The sequence below is a fragment of the Miscanthus floridulus genome, chromosome 11 (genome assembly GCF_019320115.1).
Source record: "Miscanthus floridulus cultivar M001 chromosome 11, ASM1932011v1, whole genome shotgun sequence".
Classification (NCBI taxonomy): domain Eukaryota; kingdom Viridiplantae; phylum Streptophyta; class Magnoliopsida; order Poales; family Poaceae; genus Miscanthus; species Miscanthus floridulus.
The window spans coordinates 67140231-67160404 of record NC_089590.1 but is presented as its reverse complement, the minus strand read 5'-3'; the positions used below and the strand labels follow the sequence as shown (position 1 = coordinate 67160404).

General features: G+C 44.4%; 1 protein-coding gene and 1 pseudogene across 3 annotated transcripts; both read right to left on the bottom strand.

Annotated features, from left to right (window-relative positions):
• Positions 1-840: 840 nt before the first annotated feature.
• LOC136491093 (probable inactive beta-glucosidase 14) lies at positions 841-7181 on the bottom strand. Of its 3 annotated transcripts, none has more exons than XM_066487313.1 (12): positions 6904-7181; positions 5996-6062; positions 5808-5866; positions 5536-5611; positions 5352-5426; positions 4468-4555; positions 4137-4389; positions 3883-3998; positions 3518-3773; positions 3144-3246; positions 1487-1595; positions 841-1375 (listed from the first exon to the last, which is right to left on the bottom strand). In XM_066487313.1, exons 1-12 carry the CDS (start codon positions 7039-7041, stop codon positions 1153-1155), a joined length of 1563 nt encoding a protein of 520 aa, XP_066343410.1. In that variant the 5' UTR covers positions 7042-7181; the 3' UTR covers positions 841-1152. The 3 variants fall into 3 exon arrangements, with proteins under 3 accessions (XP_066343410.1, XP_066343411.1, XP_066343412.1); XM_066487314.1 differs by lacking the exon at positions 4468-4555 and having other exon boundaries at positions 4137-4287; positions 4365-4389; positions 6904-7180; XM_066487315.1 differs by lacking the exon at positions 6904-7181 and having other exon boundaries at positions 5536-5607; positions 5996-6065.
• Positions 7182-18545: 11364 nt separating this feature from the next.
• Positions 18546-19930, bottom strand: LOC136494377 (probable small nuclear ribonucleoprotein F; annotated as a pseudogene).
• Positions 19931-20174: the final 244 nt, after the last annotated feature.

The following is a 20174-nucleotide window of genomic DNA, read 5'->3' as shown; positions in this document are numbered from 1 at the left end:
GGACCATAATCGTCGGCAATGGGGGGTACGTTACAAATCGGCTATGACGAACAGGGTGTAGTGGTGAGCTTGACACATCTCAGTCCTCGCCATGGCTCCACTTGTGTGCCTGCAGCTTCATATGTGCGATCGTGTCAACATCGGCAGCTCAACCACAACTAAGTCGACCTTGGCTACCCCTAGCATGGCTTCTTCAGCCATGGCTATTGCACCCTACCTCCACATCGGCACAAAAGGGCTATCATCCGCATGAGCTACTTGTTCGTTTCTATTCCAGTCGCATTGCAACGTCGCTACGACTGTCAGGGGTGCTGTTAACCTTTGGATTCTCTTCTTTAATCTGACCATCTGCGATGCTCCCGCTATGACTGTGGGGTGATGTTAGAGTATATTAGGTAGTTTAAATATTGTGTATCGTAGACTGTCATATGTATTCGTGGGTTGCCTTGCCTTCCAAGTCTTCTACTCTATATAAACTGCCCAAGGACTCAATGTAGTACATTCATCTAATTACACCAATTCTATTCTCCTTCAGGCTTCATACAGTGTCCTCATGGGCAGTAAAGCATTCACGCTAACATAATGGTTATCGATCACGCATGAGGACGCCACAGCTAGAACTGAGAGGGCACCACCAGAAGTGAGGAGTGGGGCGGGCAGGCGATCGACAGAGCGCCCAGCGGTGAGGTCACTGTGGTCAGGGCAGTGGAAAAGGTGGCTGCTAGCCCAAGGTAGTGGTGGGTCGAGGGGCGATGAGCGAGGCAACGGAGGAAAAATGGTGGAGACGACCGGCAGCGGGGCCAAATCACCGGCGATTGAGGGCGACTTCGATTTGTGTGTATAAGCATATGGCAGTAAATATTATTTAATATTTTATAAATCATACATACATACATTGCACCGCTGACGAAATCCACTAACGACGTTCTGCCCAGTGTTCTGCCCAAACTCAATACACGGTATCCTTCAAAATGAAACCACAACCCCTCGAAACACAATGTGTGTCGTACACTCGATGGAGGATTTGATTGCATTTTCAAGAGTGACAGTTGAACAAGAGGGGCTTCGCTCCATTTTATTCAACGCAATAATCAAACATGCATACTTAACTTGTTCACACGGCAATCCGACGAGGAGAACGATCATGGATCATTATGTAGTGTAGTGCTGCAGCCGGGAACTTTTGTCCCGGAGCCTTGTCCCAACAAGTGATCCCTTGAGAAACTTCCTGAACCACTTGGCCGAAAATTTTGGAGTCCGCTGCAGCGTGTTGAAGTCGACATGATAGAGCCCCAACCTTAGCGTGTGCCCGGACGTCCACTCAAAGCAATCCAGCAAAGACCATATGAAGTAACCGCGCACGTCGGCGCCATTTCTTCACAAAGTTAGAGACATAATATTTTAGCATTCATCAAGGAGAAAGGACTAACGTATAGCTTCGAGCTAAAACTTACGTTGAACTGGTAAGAGTTGAGCAAGTGCATACCTTATGGCTGAGGCTAAAAAGGTCAGGTAGTCACGAATATAATTGACTCTTGGAGTATCGTTGGTAAAATCCTTGGCACTCATGCTGTTATTGCTTGCTTGAGCATAACCTGGAAAAACATGAACACATGCTAGATATCGCATACATTGTATCGTGTTGTACTGTTGTGACAACAATCCAGGATCCAGCAATAACTGGCTTAACTTAGTGAGAAAGCATGTCTGCTTGAAACTTTGCAATTTATTCTATAAAGCAGCTTCACCAGTGAAGTTAAAGCTATTTTTTAAAAAAAAAATGTTTGGTAAAACAGCTTCTTAGGGAAGATAATGGAGAGAGAAAGCTAGGAAAAGCTAGTATTATCAGCTTCACCAACTTCACCTAGGGAACTGTGCCTGTGAGGGAAGCTAAAAAACAGTTTTTAGGGAGAAGTTGTTTCAGGAGAAGCTAAAAAACGGCTTTGTGAAGCTAGTGCAAAAGTTGTACCAAACATACTCTTATACAAAGGACAGGGAGATCCGACCTATGAGGAACCGGATGAAATTTCATTAGGTATAAGAAATAATACCCAAATTTTGAGTTGAGCTAGACTAACTTTCTTAGTTTTCATAATAGGAAGGCAGGCTTTGATGCAGTGGTGGAGTTGTAGTATTTCATCGTAACATAGTATCGATTCAGGCTTTCAAGAGAGTGATCCAGATTAATCTTCACTACAGTCGATCAACTAAAACTAGGATAAAAATTAGGGATGGCAATCACACCCACGGGTACGGGTGCAACATCGGACTCGCAGGTGTCTTTGGGTCGAGGCTTGCAAAGATGTCGGGTTGGATGCGGTGTCATATTTCACCCACTGGTGACCCACAGGGCCTGAAAACTATGTTTTTCTATTTTTTCGCACTCCAATTAGAGGTATAAAACTAATGCTTGGCACAAGTACAAGTACAACTTAGAATGATTTGTATGGACTATGTTGTCTACATAGTATGTACTAGACTAAATTTAAGTTGTTGTGAACTTTCAATTCATTGGCAATGATAAACTGTTAATTTATGTGTAATTTTTTCCTTAAATTTTATAATCTTTCAGTTATATTTTAGCTTTTTATTAACACACCCGCGGGCGACCCGAGACCCACGAGTCACCCAAGGGTGCAGGTGCGAGTGTCACATTGCACCCGCATGTCTCATTGAGGGCAGATGTAGCCAAATATTGTTAGCATTGTCGAGGACAGGTTTTAACTCCACCCGCGCCTTACACGACCCATTGTCATCCCTAATAAAAATACAGGAATAATTCTCTGTTTCATTTTATTTGTTTCTGTTCTGATCTCATTGGAGGGAAATGATAGGCCTTTATTAGGGAAAAAATCTGCAAGGAGAGCAGAAATATTACACCAAACTATCTATATCCATATTTAAATAAATCTTCCTTTTTCTTTTGTTTCTCTTTCTTTTTGTGGAAAGTGGCATCTTTATCTATAATATCAAACCAAAGTGTCAGTGTCTTGGCAATGCAGCAGCATCACACAGAGTGGATTGTGTGCTTGGGCAGTGTCCTATTCAAATTAGTGAGATAAAAAGCATATAACATTATTTCAACAAATATTAAATAACAACAATTTCAGCTTATAAAATAAACTAACAGAAAGAAGCCATACCATTTTCTGTAACATAGGTTGGTATGTTATTGTATCTTTCTTTGTAATACATGACCACTTGTTCCATCCCATCTGGAACAGAATAGTAGAACGGCGCTCCTGTCTGCATGAATGATTGCAACCACAACAATTACCACTTGATTATTCTCTTCAAGCAGGGGTTTCAAACGAATTAGTTTTCCATTTTGTCAATTCCAAAATCAATTGAAACTTTGCACTCACTAAAGAAGGAGATGGTCAGTTTAGTTGTTCCTCACTTCCTATGACTCGAACACAAGTGGGGAAGGAATTTAGGAACCTCCTCACCACCACCAGGACGATGACATATTTCGAGCTCAAATAAATTGATATTCAGCAGTTATGTATATATTTACCGCTTCACCAATAAGTACTCCATCATCGTTTACTGATGAACTAAAAACTCGAGCATCCCCATCAACAGGATCTACTTCACATGGTGAGAAGATGCAGTCCTTCAAATATAATGTCGTATAATGATTTAGTCCAATGAAATCCAATCTTGTGGCCTTTAATTTCTTCTTCTGTTCGGATGTGAATTCAGGTAAGTTTGAACCTAAGATCTTGCGCATTTCTATGGGATAATCACCAAGAAATATAGGATCCAAAAACCTAGCATATATAATTAAACAAATGAGGCCATCAAATAATTATATTACAATCTAGGATTTATGATTAGGTTACTAAGTGTCAATTACCATCCTAAGGGAAAGAATAGTACCATGGACCACCAAAAGATAAAGCACGTTCAACTGCTAAGATGTCTACTGTGGTATTCCGGAATGGTTCGTACCATCTTGCGCAAATAGAAATTCCAATACGACCACCTTGCTTCTCCTACAGAATGGCAAAGATATCAAGGGTATATTTCTTTTACAAATATTTAATTTGAAAGCTTCAATGATGCTGTTTTTTAGGATTAGCACCGAGACAAGGATAAGAATATCATAAGTCCAAGAGGACTACTGTGTGTACCTGATATCTTTTTCCGTAAATACTGACTGCATTTGCATGCGACAATATCATATTGTGTCCTGCTATGTATGGCTCTGTTGTGGAATTCCCAAAGGCACAATTACCAAATGGGTGAGAGCAGCGACCGGGTGGGTACCATCCATCCATATAACTGAACTTCAAGAACAGATTTGGCTGATTAAATGTCATCCAAAATTTTACTCGATCACCAAACATCATGAAGCATACTTGTGCAAAGTAGCCAAAGTCCTTCCTGGAAGGTATTTAGAAGTCAGATAAATCAAATAATCAGAAAATATAATACACCTTTATGACATAGAAACAGGCATACTGAATTTCTGGGCTCAACCATCCACCATATCGTGTTTCCAGTTCTTGTGGAATGTCGTAATGTGATATTGTTACAAACGGTTGTATGCCTATTTATAAATGCAATTAATAACTCATACTCATGTCTTCAAAATTATGTTTTGAGTAAAATGTACCCTAGAACTTTAAACTTTCCATAGACTCTCAGTTGGGTCCTCTAATCCTCAATCTATTGCTAATTTTAACTTTGGTCCTCAAACTAAAAAAGTGACCATCCGGGTCCCTAGTCTACTATTGCGCTCGACTAAAGGTCCAAAACCCACCATGCCACCGCCAACTGCCTATATGGCCGTGCTGGTTAAAGTTGCAAAAAAAAACTCCCTCTCCACTTCTTTCCCCTTGTAGTCCCCCTTTATCTTGCAGTCCACCTCTCATTGTCTATTCTATGGCCACTGAGTGTGTGCCTCCGGAGTGCAGGCATAGCCGCAAAGCCGGCAGGTAGCACAGGCGAGCACATGGGTGCAACCAGCTGGTGGGCAACATAGGAGAGCACGTGGGCGCAACCACGAGGGGGGCGAATGGGATCGATGGGACAAAGGAGGGAGTGGACGGGGAGGAGAGGGGGGAGGGAGGGTTTTTTTCTATAAGTTTCACACTGACACAACCACACAGGCATATAGAGATGATGTGGTGGGATTTGGACCTTTTGCTCAGACGTAGCATTAGTTGAGAGACCGAAATGGTCCCTTTTTTAGTTTGAGGATCTAGATGAGAAACCACAGTACATTGAGAACCTAGATGATCACTTTTTTAGCTCGAGGATCCAAGTGAGAATCCATGAAAAGTTTATGGACCAATGGTGCATTTCACTCTTATGTTTTCATTGCACAAATTCTGTAGGAATACCTTTTTGTAGAAGTGCATCAATAAGGTCATTGTAGAATGCTACGCCATCTAGATTAACATGTCCGAATTGGCCTCCTGAAACAAAAAGTTAATTATAAAATCATTTTGTTCAATCGACTTTCCAGGTGAACCATAAATTCCTTACATAAGCAAGTAATGTATTAGTTAAGTATTCTAAACTCACTTGGTAGAATTCTTGTCCACGATATGGAGAATCGGTATGAGTTGACACCCAAGGAATGCATCAATTCAATGTCTTCCTGGAGCAGAAAAAACATGGTTCCAATCTTAGGTAGTAGTTAAATGGGTAGGATTCACCTAATGAACAATATAACTGGCATAGAAATTCATTTCGTGCACTAATTATTCAATAAATTCTCCATGGATACTATTTGCATTTTGGAGAGAGAGAGAAAAGAATTTGCATGTAGCCAAAAAGGAAAAAAAAGAGTTTACCATGTAATGATGATAGTGATCAGCAGTAGTATCACCGTTGCTTCCATCCTCGATTGTACCTGAACCCAGTATTAAAGATTGAAGAAACATAAAAGATAACACAGAGGAAGAAAGGGAAAGGACTATTGACACGAAAGGAGTTATCCCCTGAATGAAAGTGGACGGTGATGCAAATTATCATTCCTCACCTATCTTATGGGAGAATACATCCCAATTGCTAAGGCCTCTGTTACCCTCCGAATATGCGCCTTCAATCTGATTTAATTAATCAATATATTAAATGTTATATATATAACGTAAAGACCAATAATCCAAGATGGGAGTATAGGACAATGGAATAATTTAAGATTTGCCACCACCACTAATTTAGCCAGCACCCCGAGTACAACACAAAACGTCTATCTATTGGCATGGGGTTGGGAGCACACCATTAGCCGCTGTGATTCAATTAGGAAGAACAGAATGCAGCACTCAATTTGCTCTGCAACGCCCTCGTGCGCTTGGTTGCAATTACCCGATGGCTCCAGGCCTAGCCGGCTAGGGATGGCAAGCCTACCCGTGCGGGTGCAGGTTTCATACCAATGGCCCAATGGGTGTAGATATAGACATGAAAACTCACTCGCCTTCTCGGATGCTTTACAACCACGTCACAAATTCTAAAAATTTTTTTTGAACTTTTCAGTTCTTTGCACTTACAAATATATAGTTGTTCTCAATCAAGAAAAATGTTCTATGTCGGTAAAACTGTTGTAATTGAAGGGGGAAAAATGTTTCTTTGTTAAGTCGCCTGAACGACAGATAACACTGCTCCCTCTAAAAGCTCCATGTGCAGACCGCAAGCCAACTACTTTTCCGAGCTACTCGCGCAGCAGCATCTCTATTCTCTTACTATCTAACAAAACAAGGCGAAAACAAAGAGCGAGGCACCCAATTGCTAGTCATTGACATTTGACAAGACTTGGAGCCGTTTGGTTGACGCTCAAGCAAGATTGCATGGCAGCAGCAGCGCTACCTGCACGCGTTTGATCTCAGAAACTTCAGGGCTGCGATGGCTGCCTGGGTGTCGACCTGCCTAGGAGTAATCATCGTATATTACCTGGTATGCGGAGGTGGATGTCCCGAACAGGAAGCTGTCAGGGAACTGGCCGCGGTCGAGGGCCGAGGCGCACGGGCACGGGCACGGCAGGAGCTCGTGAGCGAGCAAGAGCAGGAGCCACACCACCTCGGCCGCCATCGCCGCTCCCGCAGCCGCTGCTATTGTTCAGTTCTCCTCTCTGAAGCTCTCCCAGTTTCTCTCAAATTAGAACCCGAGCTTTCTTTCGTGGGCGCGCACTTGCCTATCCTGTGGGCTGTAGCTGTCGTGGTACGTCACGGCCGGCAGCCCGGCACTGAGAATGCGATTTGGCAAGGGACCTGACGCTGACGCAAGAACAACACCCCCACCCACCCACACACACACACACACCACCCCGCCCGGTTTCAGCTGGCCAATCCCTGTCCGGCCACGCGTCATGTCATCTTCTTTTCGTCGTACACGCTCGCACGGTTTTCTTATGACCAACGGTAATGCTTTGGATACTTGGATCGTAATGACGACAGTGAGGGTCGAGCTGAGAGAGATGGAACATGCGTTTCTCAGCAGCAGAAATGGGCTGGGAGTCCGTCTATGAACTACAACACCCATGATCATGCCCGAATTTTTTATATTTTGGCCCTTTTTTTTTAAAGTTTCTCACAAATAGACCATTGACGGAAAGAATTCAGAAAATGAACCTTTAGCTCGGCGTCATTGAGGCTGGCGCCGAGCTCGGCGCCAGCGCTGGCGCCGAACTCCTGGACACGGGGCCATGACCGGCCAGGGGGCTCGGCGCCAGTCACTCTGGCGCCGAGCTCGGAAATATCTATGGCCCACGCCGCTCCGCTCTCTTCTTCCTTTCGCGCCCTAGCCCTGCCGACGCCGCCGCCCTTGCCCGCGCCACCGCCGCCTCCGCGCCCGCGCCGCCGCTCCACCGGGCCACCGCACAGCGCCGCCGCGCCACAGCGCCGCACCACCGCCGCCTGCCCGCGCCGCGCCCGTGCCACTGCTCGGCGCCGCGCTGCGCCGCCGCCCCGCGCCGACCCCGCGTGCCGACCCCGCGCCGCCGCCGCGCGCCGAGCCCGCGCCTAGCCAGCGCCGACTACGCGCTGCCGCCCCGCGCCCGCGCCTCGCCGCCGAGCCGGCTTCTTCCACGCCGCTCCCGCGCCCCCGCGGCCTGTGCCGTGCCCCTCGCCGCGCCGAGGCCGCCCCTCGCCGCTCCGAGGCCGCGCCCGCGCCCCCCTGTCCCGTGCCATGCTGAGGCCCCCCCCCCCGCCCCGCGCCGTGCCCCCTCGCCGCGCTGTCTCCCGTGGTTGGCTGCGCCTTGCCCTCCACCGTCGGCCCTAGGCCGCGCCCGTCGAGCCAGACTCGTCGCGCGTAGCCCCGGGTATCCCGCGCTCGCCGCGCGCGCTGTCGTCTGCCGCGCCACCGCCGGCGTCTATCTTCGGCCTGACCTACGCCCATCGTTCGCCGGTCTGGATAGGTAAAAATTATGAATATGCAATGTAACTACTAAGTTGGTATTTGTTATTTATTAGTTAATGTGATGACTCAGATAGTTGACTTAGTTAGTGATCTAGTGAGATATATATGTAGATAGATAGAAACATAGACACATGGGCACATAGATATAGTTAGATAGCTACTTAGATATGTAGTTACATTTTTAGTTATGTACCTATGATCTAGCTATTTAGTGAGTACATTGTAAATATATTCGTAGTTATTATCTTGATTACTTTGTTTGTAGTTAGAAAGTACTTGTTAGGTACTATCTATCGTCTAATTTGGACTAAAAAAAATATGTTTCGTTACTTGTTTGAAATAGATGGATAACCTAGTGACCATATATCATGGAGGCACCGTTGAAAGCGATCGCTATGGATATGTTGAGTTTCTTGACATGCAAAGCGTGCCTGTGCTATTCAATGATAGGCCTTCATTTAGTGACATGGTTGCAAGGGCTCGGGAGGAGCTGCATTGCCTTGGAGATGATGGCATTGAAGTTGATGGTGTACTGCACCTAGGTTATTCTCCGAACATCTTTAGGCGAATGATCTCAATTGGTTGTGCGGATCAGTGGGAGAACTATGTAAGATCGGCTATGAAGAGCTAGCTGCAATATTTGGACGTGGTTGTGCGTCGGGTGTTAGTTGATCCCATCCCTCATGGGTTTACCCCAACAATGGATGATCAGGCATACATCGACACTCTCGTTCCGGAATCTTACCTGCATGTGCAGATTGCACCTACGGTTCCCGATGCTCAATCTGCCCCAAATGCGATATTTGGAGATGGTTGTCAGACTCATTTTTCCGTGGCAGATCCTCCTTATGAGATCCCTTTGACACAGAATCATCCGAGTAAATGTCTTAACCGCATGGTTTTTGGGAGCTTACCCCTTTCTTTACATCTATTTCTTTTATTCTTTCCTCATTTCTGTAATGATGTTGCAGGAGACATTCCTGAAAATGTGGATGTGCCCCCTATTGCTGCGCAAGTGCAGTTTGGAGATGGATTCCGTGGGTCAAATAGTGTTGAAATTATGCATGATTCGGAGCCCTATGAGATGGCTAGGGCTCTTAATTCTGATGATCTCTCTATTGGAGAGCTGACGGAGAGTGACATTGAGATGATGAGGCGTATCTTTCCTGATTGCCGTGATCCTAGAGTTCATGAGCTCAGCGATCTTGCTCATTCCGATCAGGCGTTTGCAGAAGGACATGATGATGAGCTCCTAGAAACTCCTGAGGCCAGTCCTAACATGGTAATTGAGAATGGGAGGGTGTTCAATGACCTCCCTACTTTGAAGAGGTGGTTGCAGGCTTTTGCAGTGATACGAAAGAGGCCTTACAGGGTATTGCATTCATATGTGAAGCGCTGTTACATAGTTGTGTGTGACAAAGAACGCTGCCCATTGAGGGTTTGTGCAAGGAAGCAACAGGTAACCGAAAAATGGAAGATCACAAAAGTTGTCGGGCCACACAATTGTGCTGACCATGAGCTGACACTAAGGCATCGGCAGTTGACATCTACCCTCATTGCCAAGCGGTTGATGGGAATTTTGCAGGGAGAACCCAACATGAAGGTGATGACAATTATCAGGACCGTTGAAGCGTTGTATGGAGGATATGTGATAACTTATGGTAAAGCATGGAGGGCTAAGCAGCGAGCGTGGAAGATGATATATGGGGACTAGGAGGATGGGTATGAGCAGCTGCCAGTTCTTTTCAATGCAATCAAAGCGGTGAATCCTGGCATGCATTATGAGTACATCCCAAAACCTAATGCATGGAAGGATGGGAGGCAGATATTCTTCTGTGCCTTCAGTGCTTCTCTCAGTGTGTTGAGGCCTTTAGGCACTATCGTCCTGTCTTCTCCATTGATGGTACGTTCTTGATTAGCAAATACCAGGACACACTTCTTATAGCCATATCCTATAACGCGAACAACAAGTTGGTTCCTTTGGCATTTGCCTTGGTTGAGAAGGAGAACAATGACAGTTGGGGATGGTTCTTGAGGCTAGTCCAGATACACGTGGTTGGGCTTAGCAGGGAGGTTGGCATCATATCTGATAGGCATCAGGGCATACTTAATGTCATGCGAGAGCAGATAGAGGGGTATGCACCGTTGCACCATCGTTGGTGTACTCGGCACCTTGCCGAGAATCTACTCTGGAAGGATGGTGTCAAGGGTAACTTTGATCTGTTCCAGGAGGCTGCTCGACAGCTTGAGGACAAGTACTTTAAGGAAAAGTTGGAGCAGGTCAGAACCGCATCAAATGCAAAAGGTAGACAATGGCTCACTGGTTTGATGAGGGATTTGGAGAAATGGACGAGAGCTCACGACGCCGATGGCTGAAGGTACGAGTTTTAGTGCAGCAACATGGCAGAGTCATTCAATAAGTTGCTATTGGGGATACGTGGTATGTCCGTGAATGCAATTGTTCAATTCACCTTCTATAAGCTTGTTGCCTGGTTCAATGATAGACACGCCCATGCATTGCAGTTGAGGAGTGATGGAGACATATAGGCTCTGAAACCAAAGGCACATCTAGAGAAGGCAAGAGAAAGGGCTAGCACACATGAGGTTGCATGCTTTGACCACACCACAGGGACTTATCAGGTCGAGCATAGGGGCGGTACAACGTCCGACGATGAGGTCCGAGAGTCGAGGATACATGTGGTTGTCCTCCAAGATTTCAAGTGCACTTGTGGTAAACCAAGGCAATACCACTTTGTATGTTCTTATTTGGTGGTAACAGCTAGGCATCGCAACTATAATATCAAGAGGAGGATACCTCATGAGTTCAGTGTCAACACGCTTGTGAACACATGGAGCCCTCGCTTCGTGCCTTTACAGGACCCTAGAGAGTGGCCTCCATATGATGGGCCGAAGTACATTGCGGATCCAGCTTACCATTGGAACAAGCGTGGATCAAAGTAGAGGACGAGGCACAGGATGGTTATGGATCAGATACCCGGAAGAACTAGGCGTGGGAGAGGAACTCCATTTGTTACTGATCCCGAGCAGTACGAGTGCGGCAAGTGCGGTAGACTTGGCCACAACTCACGAAGTTGCCGTTGGCATATTAGTGAGGTAGGACTATTGGTTTATAGTATTATTTTATATTTGTCTTATTCATATATTTAATTATGCATGTCTCAATTTATGCTTGTATTTATGTCAATTACTTATACATTTATAAGTTCATGTTTCATTATATATTGGAATTCTAATTCATTCACTTTTTGTAGGATGGAGCAATTCCACCTGCTCGACCTGACGTATGAGGAGACCCACCGAGGACGTCTCGTTGCGCTGGGGTAGGTAATAATCTATAAGTTTTATTCGTACATGTGTTCGTGAAGTAACATGTGACTATGTTTTATTCGATGCAGGACCTTCTGCACCTTTGTTCTAGGACCCATAGTGGGTTCTTGGATATTCGGTACGACGACAGGTACACTCCTTTCCTATAAAGAGCTGGCCTGGATGTTATCTCCTTTCAGGTTCGTCGTGGGTTGCCCAAGTTCAACTCAGCGGTGATAATTGCGTTGGTAGACAGGTATTAAAGTGAATCATTGCCTCCATTCATGGCCATTTGTTCATACGATTGACTTTTTTACAAATAATCTTGCTTTGTCTTAAATATAGGTGGCGGCCAGAGACTCACAGCTTCCACCTACCTTTTGGTGAGATGGCAGTCTCACTCTAGGACTGTCAGAAGATGCTAGGCCTAAGGATTTATGGGAACCCAGTCACCAGGCAGTGTAGGTCAGAGGGCTAGAGAGCACGAGTGGAGGCCTTCCTTGGGCGTGAGCTTGGTGAACAAGGGGCTCGCACTTCTAGAGTTCCCATCTCATGGCTACGTGTAGAGTTCGCACACTGCCTCGAGGAGGCAGATGAGGAGATGGTTGGGTACTACTATCGGGTGTGGATCCTACACCTTTTTGCTTGCGTTCTCTTTCCCGACGCCACGGGTGACAGTGCGTCCTGGATGTGGATCCACTATCTCAGTGACTAGGACCAGGCGGGTCAGTACAGCTGGGGCTCTGCAGTCTTGTGTTTTCTATACTGGCAGCTGTGCGAGGGGTGTCGTCGGTCTACGTCCAACCCATCACTTGGTGGATGCATGTACCTGTTACAGCTGTGGATGTGGGCTCATTTTCTAGTTGGTCGTCCAGAGGTTCTGGCTTGTCGTGAGTGGTTCCAAGGTCAGCCTCCAAGTTGCCAGCCGACGTGGGCGTACCTTTGGGACTAGGTCAGGGTTCCGCACATGAGGATAGACCGGGCATACATTGAGTACACGAACGAGCTAGATACGCTGACGGCGTCTAGTGTAAGTAAATTTTATTTTCCATGCTGCTTTGAAAAGGATTAGTATACCATTTAACATCTTATTTGGACATGTTGCAGATGGAGTGGGAGCCATATGGTGGAGAGGACGCACTTCCTTTTCAGCTGAGCAACGTCTGTGGGGCTGACGACTACTTCTATAGGATGAGGTGCCCTCTAATCTGCTTCTATGCTGTCGAGTACCACCTGCCAGATAGGGTTGCACACCAATTTGGAGTGAGACAGCTTTGGCCTATGCCTCTTTTCTCGACTGGTGTTGACTTACACAAGTAAGTGTTTTGATATTTCAAATGTCTCATGATGATGGTCCATTTCTTATAATATGGTGCCACGTACATGGATTAATGTAACGATGACATACGTGCAGGTTGGATCATCAGAGGAACAAGAAGATTTTTGACTGGGAGAGGCACCACCAGTCCTACATTGAGGAATGGGAGGAGATGCACGACAACATGGACGACAACAACGAGCCGCACACGAATCGTGAGTTCAGGCGGTACCAAGTTTGGTACCAGCATGTGACACGGTGCAGCTAAGGCTACAGTGGACCGAAGCTGACTACGTCGACATCGAGTCCTCCGACGATGAAGACATGGCGTACGACCAGTCGACTCGTGCAGGAAGGCAGGTGGAGGCAGGACCGATCTTGGACAGAGTGGTAAGTCAATTGCCTTATTTTTTTACGTTGAGTTACATAACAATACATTCGGTGTTCTTGGACCGACATTAGGAGTTATCTATTGTAGTTATTGCAACCTTCGAGCCATATAATCCTTATAATAAGTTAGATTCTTGTATAAAAGAAAATAAAACTAAATGCTATCTGTTCAGAAGTCTTATTATTGAGAACTTTGTTGCAGGGCAATACACTGAAATGCTCAGTTGAAGAGATCGAGCGCGTTCGGCCGAGAGTCAATGATGACTACATACTTGGCTTCCTAGATGTAAGATTTAAAATATTCTTTCAAACATATCATTAATACGTTATATTCTTTCAGTTAACATAGTTTTGTACAACAGAGGCTGTCATGTCGTCTACGCCGTGCGGCTGGTCGTTGTGGTTGCAGGATAGACACGACGCAAGACGTGTACGTTCCTTCCGCAGGAAGAGGAGGTTTGGGTTCCTCTAGTCAAGCAGCTACAGGGGATGAGGAAGACTATTTGGACTTTGCATGACATATTATGTTGGTTGTGATATTCGTTGTGGTTGCATTATGCTCATTGGATGATTAAATGTTTGGAATATATATTGATGTCTCTGTTTGTAACTATGGATGCTCCTAATACAAGACCGTATCTTGCGAATTTTTTACGTGAACCTTTAATCATACTACACTTGTACAAAGGCACAAATGTAGTACACAGGTTAACTATAAATTTATTACAACGTGTATAATCCAGGAAATATTGTACATACGCTTTGTACATGAATCTAGGATTACCAATCAACAGTGAACGAATCTATGCTTTTCAGACAATAAACATAGACTTTTCAGATACACGGACAGCATCGAATTATCACATCACTGATATAGTACTGGCATGCAAGGAAGCACAACTCCACTCTATCTCCACCATCCATCTTATGACTGTTTGATCCAAGGGCTGAGGTGAAGAGGCGCATGGATCGCTGACATGGCACATTGAGAGGCCTCCATTCCTCCTCTCAACCTATAAATAACTACTCACTCACTCTCATTCACACAAACAACAAGGAAGAAGAACACTCCTCAACATTTGCTTTCGTTGTAGTACCAATGTCTAGAGGGTCGTCCAGAGGGAGAGGAAAGGGGAAGGAAACTACCTAGGGGGGGAGGGTCCTCTTAGGTCCCAATTTCTTTGAGGAAGCTCTTTATGAGAGATTCCTAGTTGAGAGCAAAAGTGATTTCACCAAAGAGACACCACTGAGAGGATACGATGAAAGAAAAGAAGAGTGGCCAAAATACATGCATGGTGAGGACTGCCTAGTGCAGATGTTCATCGAGGGAATAGATGGAGGTCGTCGTTTCTTCAAATGCCCGCGAGCATGGGTAATTGCTATTACTATTTGTTTCTTCAATATGTTTGTCTTGTATATCACTTACACGACATACTTATTGTAGTCTTCCTTGGCCGAAGAAAACTATGGGTTCAGTAGGTGGGTCAATCCTCGACCTATTTATCCATATGCGGAGTACATCTACTACCTATAGGACCGTATCTTCGATCTAGAAAGAGAAGTTAGCAGCGGTTATAAGGACGATGAACAGGACGACAACAACAATGGTGTCGATTCACAGGAGGCACTCTGCAATGATCCATATTGCACCTACCCTAACCACAAGAACAAGGGCCTCCCCCGTCACCCCCGCCACCACCAACAACAACAACAGGAGGCTACTATAGAGAAGGTGCAACACAATTTGCTATGTGGCCACACTACTAGGATGACTTTATCTTTTTCACATGTACTCAGGTTTAATTACCTAAGGCATGTTAGGTTTAATTACCTAAGGCATGATTTAATTACCTAAGGCATGTTAGGTTTAGTCAAAGAAAACTCTGTACCTAAGTTCGGTACATGTAGTCACATGCCATTTAATATGTTTCGTGTGTTGATTTATATAATGTCGTACGTCGTTAAGTTTTTTTGCAGCACATGTTCAAATTTAAATACGTCTGTATCATTAAGTGAAATATTAAGACCATAGATAATGAAAACAACCACATAATGAAAAGTTCAATACTATGCCACATTACACAATATATTAATACTACAACTACGTGCCGACAGTAGACATAGGGATAAATGCACTTTCAAATTCTCAGTCTAAACGTACTGAGTAAGCAACTCATCATCCGAGTACTAGTCCTCTACTACAACCCTATTGTTGTGGCTAGGCTCAACTACGTTGCTCTGACCTGCCTGTCGCTTGTAGTAAGCGGCCTCCGCTTCATCTGCGGTCGCTGTGGCCTGAGTGAAGAACGCGTCGTCATCCTCCTCTACCTGTAAGCCCGCCTCTGCTAGAGCGATGAGCTCGCTCAGTCTACCAGTGTCGTCGTCAGCCTCCTGCGCCTGAATGCCTACCTCTGCTAGAGCGATGAGCTCGCTTAGTCTGCTAGTGTCGTCCTCAGCCTCCTGTGCCTATATGCCCACCTCTGCTAGAGCAATGAGCTCACTCAGTCTGCCAGTGTCGTCCTCATCCTCGTCTCCCTCATCACATAACACAATCGGTGATTGAATAGAGTGACCAGCTCATGATCTATGGCCATCTAACTTCTTCTCCTCATACCTTGCACGAGCCACCTCTACGGCATGTTCCCCACTGCAACCAATCCCTTCATGTATAAAATGCAATCAGTTAGCAACGCGATTATATTACATTTAAAACCAGGCAACGAAAAAAAAGGTTTTCAAGCACTCACTGGCACATAATGTAGCAACATGCTCGTTTAAGACCTGCATCTGTACTCTTGTCTCCTCCCTTGCCTCATTCCTTGTCCTCTCCTCCTCTAACGTCATCCGCCTCTCCAGTCCCCATTTGTTAAGCCCAACATCGATAGGGTTACAAATACCGCGCTGTCCTGCAAACTCACGCATCTTTTCTTTGTGATGTTTAACGAATAGATTGACGTAGTCAGGTCCATATCCCCTCTTCTGTGCAATTAGTTGCCTCTTTTTCAGTTCATCCAAGAACTTAGCTTGACCATCATAACATTCCCAACTGCATTTCCTAGTGCTCTGTTCAAAAGAAATATTATATCATATATGTCTTAGCAAAACAAACAAAATACGATTTTATGTTTACTAGAAAAATAACGAATCTCATCATACTCAATCATATGGCCACAATAATGGCCTATTCCAAGCTCCAGAGGGACTAGGCCATAGTTAGATTTTACACCACATTCGCACATGACAGGAGGTGCTTTGTAGATTACCATTTCTTTCTTCTTTTCCTTAACCCTCCGCGGTTCTTCTGGCCATTGGTTCTTAGGACCATACAATCACTCCTTGAAACGACACTTCGCCATTGAATACACCTAAATAATGAGACATTAGTACATGAACACATATAGCTCAAGATTTTAACACATACACTTTGCACTTACTTCATGCTTGTTTGGACACACAAACTCCAACGTATTCTTAGGGTTTATCACAGCTCGATCTCCACAATCATACAGAGAAGGTTCCTCGAGTCGTCTAACTGTGGCTAGGTGCTTCTCCTTAGTCATCATTGCCGGAGGGTTAGGGGGTGGAACCCACCGCTTGAAGTGCTCACGTGGATGTCTCCCTCTAAACCAATCGTTGAAAAAGAGGTACCTAGGATCAAACTTGTCTACACCATCGATCCACTGAAAGAAAAAGCACCTCTCATGGTCCTACACAACGAGATTCCAACAAAATATTAGTACCATACTTAAACAAATAAAGAAAAAGGATAGTACAAATAATTTCTTACATTAAACCGACTACATGTGTAGAAGCAACGCGCGACTATGTTCGGATGTTTCGATTGAAAAACATGGGCCGGGAAACCACAGTCACAGTTAGGGACATGGAGGTCAGGAGGGACGGGGGCATCTTTGCTAGACGCGTCGGGGTATAATTCTCAAGGACGACCCCGTTTTCACCAAAACTCCTCCCGAAACATTTCTTGCATCTAACAAAATAGATGTAATTTAACAAACATAAATCAAAACATCACAAAAAAAATCAATGAGAACCATAACTACAATACAACTAATTTCGTTCTAAAAACCGAAAGCAGTTAACATTATACCCTAAACCTAGGGTTTCTCATTTGATCCACAACAATGAACCCATAACATAACTACATACGGCTAGGTTTGCTAGCTTTTTCCATGCCTTGGAATCAACCTACGGTTGTATAATACATATATTGAGGGATACAATGAAACCCTAAGTGATGACGATTCTTAGGTTTGAAAATCCGACTAATATATACCGAATCGATGCGAAAAAAAACAAGGAGGTGAGCAAGTATACCTTGCTCTCAAAGATCTACGGATCAAATCTAGGTTTTCAAGGTCCAATATGTCGATTCGTGAGGTAGGGTGAAGTGGGGAGAGAAAAACCCGAGAGGGAGGAGAAAGAAGAGGAAGAACGCTCGGGCAAGAAGGTTGGGCTAGGGTTAAATGTAGGGAGCTCGGCGCCAAGATCTATGGCACTGAGCTCGACGCTAGTCACTCTGGCGCCGAGCCCCCTGGCAGGTCATGGCCCCGTGTCCAAGAGCTCGGCGCCAGTGACGGTGGCGCCGAGCTCGGCGCCAGCATCAATGGCGCCGAGCTAAGGGTCCATTTCCTAAATTCTTTCCGCCAGGGATCTATTTGTGAGAAACTTGCAAAAAAAGGGTCAAATTGTAAAAAATTCGGTGATCAGGCAGACATTCAGATCGTCTGATCGAGAGCATCTACCTGCCAGCATCTAGTACAAATCGGAAAGCCGTCGAGCAGCAGCAGTGCAGCATGATCCACTATGCAGCACTACCTTTTCTAATTATGCCCACTAGTCCATCACGCGTGCCATTGCATGCGCCGGCAAATCACCTGGTTAAGGCGCAGGGGAAAAATATGTTTAATCTTTGCATGGAAACAATATTAGGAGTCAAATGTAGATATGTTAGGTACAAAAAATGAAAGATTGGAGCACAATAATTAGCATACCTTGAGCCTCATCATACTTCACATTCAGATAATCTGTGGTAGTAGGCAATGAGGCAAGAGTTGTTCAAGAAATCTGATACCCCGCACATTCAGTTGAATGACAGCATTGTCTAACTGAAAGCAGTTTGAACAGCACCTCAAGCCCTACTGTCATCATGTTTCATCACTCAAAAGATCATAAGCTCGGATCCGGTAGGTGTAGTTGTCACTGGCATATTCAAACATACATGTCAGAATCATATTACATTTATCAATCTAACATGGATCGCATCTTCTCACTCTGCATCCTCTATCTCAGCATCCTCTGGAATGGCTAGGAGATACAGAATGTTGTTGCACCTGTATGTAGATGTAGAAACATAAAACTGAATCATACAGGGGCCAAATGATTATGCAATGCAACAGGGCCTAGTTTGATCAGATACTATCGATCGAAGATCCAGTTCACAGCAATTTAAGTTTTGAAGAAGCCCTAGCCTTCCTTAACATGTAACTTGATCAACACTAGCATAGTACTTTCCAAGTATCGGAAGTTGGAATAGGGCAGCAGGATGACAGGATGTATGCAAGCTTTTCCCAGTTCTATATCTAGATTTATTACAAAACACTACTACTTGACATAAGCTAGAAAGAAAGGAACAAGAAACATTACCTGATTAGAATCTCTCCTAGGTTTCTAGAGAATTGCCCATCAACGTACTCCTCAGTGTTGGCAAGCTGCATACAGTAGGGGAAAAAAGGCAGCAATGAATTTTGTATGTCATTTAGACCCAATTAATGATTAGCTATTCATCTAAAAAGTATTCAATAGACGACCACTCTAATAGTATGATAGCCAAACTGTCAAATTAGTACCTGGAGATTCATATAGGAGTCCACCGAAGCAACATAACCTGGGAATGTATAATAAAAGTTTTTCAATATGATTAAGAGCAGGGGCAGTATCTGGAAAATAAAATGTTAATATAAAAAGGAGATATTACCTCTGTACTCCATACCCCACTTGAGTTTGACACTAACAGGGTTCCCTGTCAAGTTGTTCAGGAAAGATTTTGGGTTAACTGGCACAGTCTGCACAAAATGAGAGTTAATTAGTGAGCACGTATACCATAAGATCTTCCTTTATTATAGCTAGCAAACATAAATAACAAGACTCTCATTCTTTGGATTTCCGTAGTTCATTATTACTAAGGCCATTGGTCAACTAGATGATAGATTTCTGCCATTAATTGGAAGGTAGGCATTTACAACAGTCTGGTGCGTAAAGAATATCACAAAAATATGGCATGCATGACATGATGCACCCAGTGGCTCAACATTTAACTGAAAAAATAGACCAATAATAAAGCACATATTAAGCATCATGGCAAAAATGTATAAACAGGTCAACATTTTAAATCTCATTATCGAAGTCACCTTGGAAGGAGACAGTGAGACACTCATCCATTTATCTAGTCAAGCATATTACTGTTAATAAAATTTAATATAATTGTTTCATAATGCAGAAGAGCATGGTACCTTCCTACTACAAACCTGAGGTATAAAAGTTACTCTATCTGTAGACAAATATATCAATGAGAAAACTATTCTATAAAGCAACTTAAACATCTAGATAAATGCTGATTTATAGTCTTGGCACAGCCGTAAACAGAAAGACAACTTGAGGGGTAGTTGTACCTGTATCTCTGAAGCCAGAACATAGCAACATGTACCATTTGAGTACCAATTCAAATTTGAGGTTCATCGAATTAAGACATGAA

Coding starts and splice junctions, on each gene's coding strand:
- LOC136491093 (XM_066487313.1), bottom strand. CDS start 7,041: ATGGCGGCCGAGGTGGTGTGGCTCCTGCTCTTGCTCGCTCACGAGCTC. Junction 3,999..4,136: donor TTTACGGAAAAAGATATCAG/GTACACACAGTA, acceptor GCCATTCTGTAG/GAGAAGCAAGGTGGTCGTAT. Junction 1,376..1,486: donor TTTTTAGCCTCAGCCATAAG/GTATGCACTTGC, acceptor AACTTTGTGAAG/AAATGGCGCCGACGTGCGCG.